This window comes from Belonocnema kinseyi, chromosome 9 (genome assembly GCF_010883055.1).
Source record: "Belonocnema kinseyi isolate 2016_QV_RU_SX_M_011 chromosome 9, B_treatae_v1, whole genome shotgun sequence".
Lineage (NCBI taxonomy): Eukaryota > Metazoa > Arthropoda > Insecta > Hymenoptera > Cynipidae > Belonocnema > Belonocnema kinseyi.
In genome coordinates, this window is record NC_046665.1 from 58,390,240 (window position 1) to 58,397,277 (window position 7,038).

At 30.8% G+C, this 7,038-nt stretch overlaps 1 protein-coding gene across 1 annotated transcript; it reads right to left on the bottom strand.

Annotated features, from left to right (window-relative positions):
* Window positions 1–1,208: 1,208 nt before the first annotated feature.
* LOC117180317 lies at window positions 1,209–6,675 on the bottom strand. Its single transcript, XM_033372753.1, has 2 exons — window positions 6,587–6,675; window positions 1,209–1,619 (listed from the first exon to the last, which is right to left on the bottom strand). Exons 1-2 carry the CDS (start codon window positions 6,642–6,644, stop codon window positions 1,273–1,275), a joined length of 405 nt encoding a protein of 134 aa, XP_033228644.1. The 5' UTR covers window positions 6,645–6,675; the 3' UTR covers window positions 1,209–1,272.
* Window positions 6,676–7,038: the final 363 nt, after the last annotated feature.

Consider the following 7,038-nt stretch of genomic DNA (forward strand, 5'->3'; position numbering starts at 1 on the left):
TATATATATTGAATGTCACAATATTTAAATAGGTACTTATTATTATACCTGAATGAAAAAGCTCTTATCACTGTTTCAATGTTTACGGCGGAATATTACAAAAATACGTGGCATTTAAAAAATAGTTATCAACTTTTATCACGTATCTTTTATTTTTGTTGTGTCTAATTTGTTCCCACTGCAAAATGTTCCCATTGGAATCTGAAAAAGGAACACTTCTCTGCCCTCCCTTCCCTCTAAAAAAGAAAAAAAGAAAAGAAAAATATGCATCCTTGCTTTGGACGAAAATAAAAAGGAGGAAAGAAAAATGAGAAGGCAACCAATCAAATCCTCTTCCTTCTCTATTTTTTGCCTCTCTTTCGTCCTCTTTATTCCCACCATTATCAAATCCCAATAAAAAACATTTAAAAAATATATATCATAATCACCAACGTCTCGGCACTCATACAGCACCCTTATCAAGGCAAAAAATATATAATATAAAATAAAAATAAAATCAACTTAAAAAATAAAATAAAATAAAATGAAATGAAATGAAAGGAAATGAAATGAAATGAAATGAAAGGAAATGAAATGAAAGGAAATGAAAGGAAATGAAATGAAATGAAAGGAAATGAAATGAAAGGAAATGAAATGTAATGAAATGAAATGAAAGGAAATGAAAGGAAATGAAAGGAAATGAAAGGAAATGAAAGGAAATAAAATGAAATGAAAGGAAATGAAAGGATATGAAATGAAAGGAAATTGAAAGGAAATGAAATGAAATGAAAGGAAATGAAATGAAAGGAAATGAAATGAAATGAAATGAAATGAAATGAAATGAAAAATAAATAAAAAGAGAGAAGGAAGAGGATTTGGTTGGTTGCCTTCTCTATTTTCTTTCCTTCTTTTTATTTTCGTCCTAAGTAAGGATAAATAATTTTCTTTTCTTTTTTTCTTTTTTAGAGGGAAGGGAAGGAATGGGAGAGAAGTGTTCCTTTTTTCAGATTCCAATGGGAACATTTTGTGGTAGTTGTCAAAATTTGGTCGTTAGATTCTTGATTTTATTTTGAGGAATTCTTTTTAACATTATTCTTATCCTTTTATTTGTAGATGTAGGTCCTGATACCGTATAGGACAGTAGGTGAAAGTACATAATTGTATAATTTTTGTCATTTATATTTTGAGCACCAAAATACCCTGTTTATGAAGAATAACCTACAAGTGAATTTTGTAAATAAATTTATTCACGAATGATATAAACATAAATTGATGAATAAAGTCTTAGCCTCTTCAAGGAAGCACTGCTTCATGAATATTGATTTCTGGATCAAAAACATGAAAGAATCTGAATGGTCTAGTTGGGTGATCCTCGTCCTTCGGTATTATTATATGCTCGTAACTCATGGTTATTTTAATTCTTTCTCCATTTTCATTTAGAAATGGATACAAGCATCCTTCCAAGATTAATCCAACTATGTGATTTTCTTTGACCCCAACCAAAATATATCTTGATCTTGTAGCGGATAATATAGAGAATCTGTGGCCACTCCTAGATTCGTAATAACGAACATTTGGTAAAAGAGGGTCAGGGCGATTTTCATCGATACCTGCTTCACTGTATCTTCGTATGGCTAATTCTGTGAAAAGAATTAATTAGTTTAGGTCATGCGATACTCTCCTGATTAGGGGCCGTTAAAAAATTACGTCAGACTATCCAGGGTGGAGGGGTTTGCGTAGGTGGGATATGGAGTAATGCACGTCATAATGGCATACAGCTGGATCAATTTCCGACGAACCCTATAGGTTTGAAAAACAAGTCACTAGAGAACTTATGAAGTTGGAACTTCGAAAACTTGCTTTTCGAGAAAAATGCGTCGAAAGTAAAATGCGGTCACGGTATACTAAGGTGGAAATGAAATCGCCCTGGAAAGCGAAAATGAAACTGAAACAATCGTTCTTCTGCTTTTTTATTTTCTATGATAACCAAGGAGACGCAGGGCTCGTACTCAATGTTTATTAGTGATATGGATGATTGGTCGCGAGTCAAAGTACGTTCGGCCGGTTACTAACTTCGTCTTTTCGTAAATTAAATAATCAACTTTTTTCGTAAGTAATCAGCGTTTATCTGAAAAGAACTTTATGGAATTCAAAAGGTGCTTTCATTCGTGTGTTTTTAATACATGTGATATTAAAAAATGTGCTAAGCATCTTATTTGCCGTATGAAGTCATGTCTGACCTAGCTGTTACTGCTAAACATGACTGAAAAGTAAATAAGCAGTTGCGGAAAATGGTCCAGGGATAGTCCTTAAGGAAAACCCCCAATCAAACGTGCAAGGCTCTCGAAAACGTGTCAAATTCAATATCAGGAGTGAGAAAAATGCATTCAATGTTACCGATCTCATGTACAATATCAAAGGCATATTGCGCAACTAAGAGCGCTTTATTACCTTCTCTGTGACGGAATACGGATTCAGGAGAAATGCCAATTTTCAAATTTGCAAAAAATACTAATCTATTGTATACGTTATTTATGAATATTAGCAGATTCTTCTTTAGAATGGACCCGATTATAATACTTTGCAAAAAATTTCTGGTGCACATTCTTGCGTCCGACCCATTATTCAAATAAAAGAAGCAAGTTTAATCTAAAATCGGGCTCAAAGAAAACTGTTTTCAAAACTTGTTTGAGCTTCTTTTATGTAATCAATCACAGTAAAAAGAAGACCTTAAAATATAATTTGATTTACTTTCAGGATTGCCTTAAATTCATTAGGTAACTTAATTTATGATATTGAAGTAAACGTAAAGTCAGCCTGTCCTGGCGGATAGTGATTTAAGGTAGAAAATGAACGTTAAAGCCGCATCCCTGATCCAAATTGTTCCCATTAAGTGTGTTATAACAGAAAGTCCGTTCCAACGGAGATGAATTTCATTAGATGCGGGCGAAACTCGCATTTACTTTTTTAAATTCAGTCCACTTACGAAAATTCATCTCAATCGCGGTACTCTCTGCCATGACTGCCTGAATCTTCGCATTATAGATCTTCCTTTTCAAACAAAAGAAGGCACACTTTGGTGCGCTTTATTCAGCAAAGTGTGCGGACTTTAATTTTTTAGGCTAATGCTGCTTTAAGGCCGTCGCGTTCTTCTTTTGATCGCACCTTAAATTCCGTTGCTATATTAAGGGACTTTAAGGTTCTCTTCTCACGTTCTTGCATGTTATAATGATGCGCACAAGAAATATTATGCGTGTTATCATAATCTAATCAATTCTGAATTTAAATCTGCAAAATGTATATAAACATTACATAGGACAAAGATTTTTTATTTGAACAAGACATAATAGGTTTGAAAACAATTTTTTCCCAATGTTCCAATTTTAGGAGAGAACTTTTCCTTTGCAGTTTTTTATTGGTTTGTTACTTTCGGCAAAAAACGCAAAAAAGCATAATATACCTAAATATTTTTCCTTTCTTCTTTAATAGAAGCTATTAGGAAAAATCCAAATTGTCCTTTGCCAAAAAGTCTGGTGTTATATTTTTGATTTTGAATTTTATTGGTTCAAAATTCTACTATTTAGTTGAAAATTAATTATATAGTTTGAAAATTCAACTATTATGTCAGTAATATGCATTTTTTAGTCACAGACTCAACTAATTGTTAAAAGTTTAAACTTAGTTTATGTGCAGGCGCAGTTGCACAACCTTGTTCAAAATTAATTTCTTTTTGGGGGGGAAATCATCTGCTTCGTTTGAAAATGAACTAATTTATTTTCAGAAAACTAATCTTCTTGGTTCAAAAATCATATTTTTTGGTTAAAAATGCAACTGTTTAGTTTTAAATTAATCAGGTTTGTTTCAGGACAAAGAACAAATTTCCTTAAAACAAGAAACCATGTTTTAGATTAAGAGGGCTGTGTAATAGCGTAGGAACTCCGAGTTGAGTGTGCAAGAGAGGCGAAGAAATGATAATTGAAAAATGTGCTAATTGTTAAAAGTACTTGTACTGATACATCATGACTTATTTTGATACACCAGATGTGTGGAGTGAAGAACTTGGAGTTTGTATGAAATAGTCGCAGTCGGTGCAATTGCAGAATAGGGGCGGTACCTATTTTTTGGCTGGAAAAAAAAATTTTTTTCTGCAAGAAACTATTAGAATCTTTAATTGAACGATAAATGAAGCGATTTGAATAGGCGAAAGTTTAAAATTATTATTACTTCTGTTACTACGATGTCTTAAATACGGGTATGTCACGATATCAAAATGGTCATACTTAACTCACCGTTCAGGGGCTTTTAACATCCATACGGCCAGAAACATCTCTCTGACAGGTCACAAAGTTTATGTTTCTCAAAACCTTACCATTTTCTAACATCTCGCGGGGGCGGGAAGGCACCCCTATGTCTAGTAAAAAAAATAATGATGGTCAAATCTCTACCCTATTTCCAATTTCTCGTTAAATATGATCATTACTAGGACCAGGATCGCCTTATGCCGCTTCTAATTTAGAGCAATAGGAAACCAAGAAATTTTGGCGGTGGATGAGAATAGAGATAAGGTATTTCAAGTAGCTCAGGTAATGTGACGATTTTAAACAGATGACCTTCGGATGCTAGATTTACTTAGGTCCGGTATAACCGAAGATACACAATTTATGGATATATTTACCTTGTTCTACATATACTAAGTTCTGAGTAGAATTTTTCTTAAATGGTTCCAAAGAAGTAATAAAAGGATTAAGTAGTATAGACAGATGTTTCGATGTTATTCTAAACTTCTTGACAATTCTCAAAGCTATCAAGGAGATAACAATGAAAATAACAGGCGAAAAATAATTCAAGATTAACTGGGATAGCAAACATAAACTGTTTTTTTTTTCGTATCTTTCTCTGATATACTTGTAATAATAGTAGAGGACAAATAAAATTTCCTATTAAATTATTTCATCCAAGTTTGATAGGATACATTACTTTCGTTTTACTATTACGAGAAAATAAAAAAAGATAGGAAAAATCGTTTAATATATGCAATCCCACATTAGTTTTTTCATTAAGGATCTTGGCCTATTAATTTTTTATTTTTAGAAATAATCATTACAAGCCCAGGAATCAGCCTCCATAAGTTGTTTAACTTAGACAAATCTATCTTACTTTTCTCAATTGAACTGCTTGATCCGCGACTAGAGCCAGCTGGAATCGTAGTACAAACCAGGTTGAATTTTCAACAAAAAAAGTTAATTTTTAACCAAGAAAGATAAATTTTCTACCAAAATACGAATTTCATACCAAATAAATAATTTTAAAACAGTGAAAATAAAAGAAAAAAATTAGTTTGTAGCAAAATAGTTGAGTTCTCAATGTAAAAGTTGAATTTCCAACAAAACATTAAATTTCCGACCAAAAAGATGAATTTTTTTCACTATTAAGATTACTTTTCTACCAAGAAGACGAATTTTCAACAAAAATACATTCATTTTTAAGAGAATTGTTGCATTTTGGAAAGAAAAGGCAATTATCTACAAAGAAATAGAATTTGCAACCCACGAATATCATTTTTCAAAAAGAAAGTTAATTTTCTATAAATTAGTTGAATGTTATTCCTGATACTTAAATATTTATCAAAATAATAAATTTTTTATAAAAATATTTTAATTGATATAAAAACACTTTCATTTTCATAAAAATAGTTTCACTTGTAACCAAACATCTAAATTTTCAACAAGGAAATTCATTTTTAACGAAAAAAAAGTTTTCTACCATAAATGATGAATTTTCTACCAAAAAACGAATTTTCAACCAGTTGACTAAAACGAAAAAATAGGAGTTTTTAAGAAAATGGATAAATTCTGACGCAAAACAATAAGTTAAAAAAAATTCATGAACTTTGAACAAAATATTTTAATGTTAAACTGAATTTTTAAGCTGATCGTTGAATTGTCAACCAGAAAGGAGAATTAGTCGCCAAGAAGATTTATATTTTTTGAAAATAACAAATTAAAAAAAATACAACAATTTTGAGCAAAAAATCCATTTTCTACATAACAGTTAAAGCTCTTTCCAAATAGTTAAGTTTTTCTAAAAATACTTTCATTCTTTACCAGGCATTCGAATTTTCAGAGCATAAATAAATATTTCCATTAAAAAGGTTTATTTTTAACCCGAAAATATGAATATTCAAGTTAAAATGATGAATCGTCAAAAAAACGCATGAACAAAGTAGGTCAAATTTGAAGTAGGTATTTGAATTTTGAACGAATAAAGATGAATAGCTAAAGGGCATTTTTTCAATTTTAAGAATAAAGATGAATTCTGAACAAAAAATAAAATAGTCAGTACTTCTACCAAAAAAAATTTAATTTAAAAATTTTAAAAACACAGAATCCTGAACCAAATCAGATTATTTTTCAACCAAAAAAGTTGTATTTTTAACCAAAAAGGTTGATTTCTTAAACAAAAAGATTAATTAAAAAAAAATGGAATTGTTCATTTTTAAATGAACCAGATGAATTTTATACCAAAAAGAAATGAACCTTTAACAAAGTAGTTCCACCTCGATCTGAACGATTTTAGAATTTAAGATTATAGGTATTGTTGTAATTACCTACAAAATCAGGCAATACTGCGAAATTGAAGAGCACAATGCCAATAGTAATACTCATATTTGAAAAACAATAAAATTATATATTATATTTTTAAATTACTTTGTAATGGATGAATTTTCCAAGAAAAGCGTCTCATTATATATTTAGCCGTTATCTCATGTTTTAATGACTGTGATATTTTATACTTGTATACGACTAATCAGTAGAGTGACGTATATATGAGGCTTTAGGAAACAACTCAACATTTTTACCACAATTATCTTCTGCGATAAATTACGCAAAATTTTAATCATGTTTTATTAAAGAAACTTCTGAAAGGGGACAGAAAGCAGTGAGAATGACTCTTTTACTCTTAATCACTAAGATTAGTAATATGTGCACATTGCCAGTTATTCGGGAAAGTTAAGTCTTCAGCCCTGTCGTTAGGATATAATGATTGGAGAAATGCGTC

What these genes read in the sequence shown, in the direction of transcription:
- LOC117180317 (XM_033372753.1), bottom strand. Translation starts at nt 6,644, where the DNA reads ATGAGTATTACTATTGGCATTGTGCTCTTCAATTTCGCAGTATTGCCT. An exon ending in AGTATTGCCTGATTTTGTAG is followed by an intron (nt 1,620 to 6,586) that starts GTAATTACAACA and finishes TTCTTTTCACAG; the next exon opens with AATTAGCCATACGAAGATAC.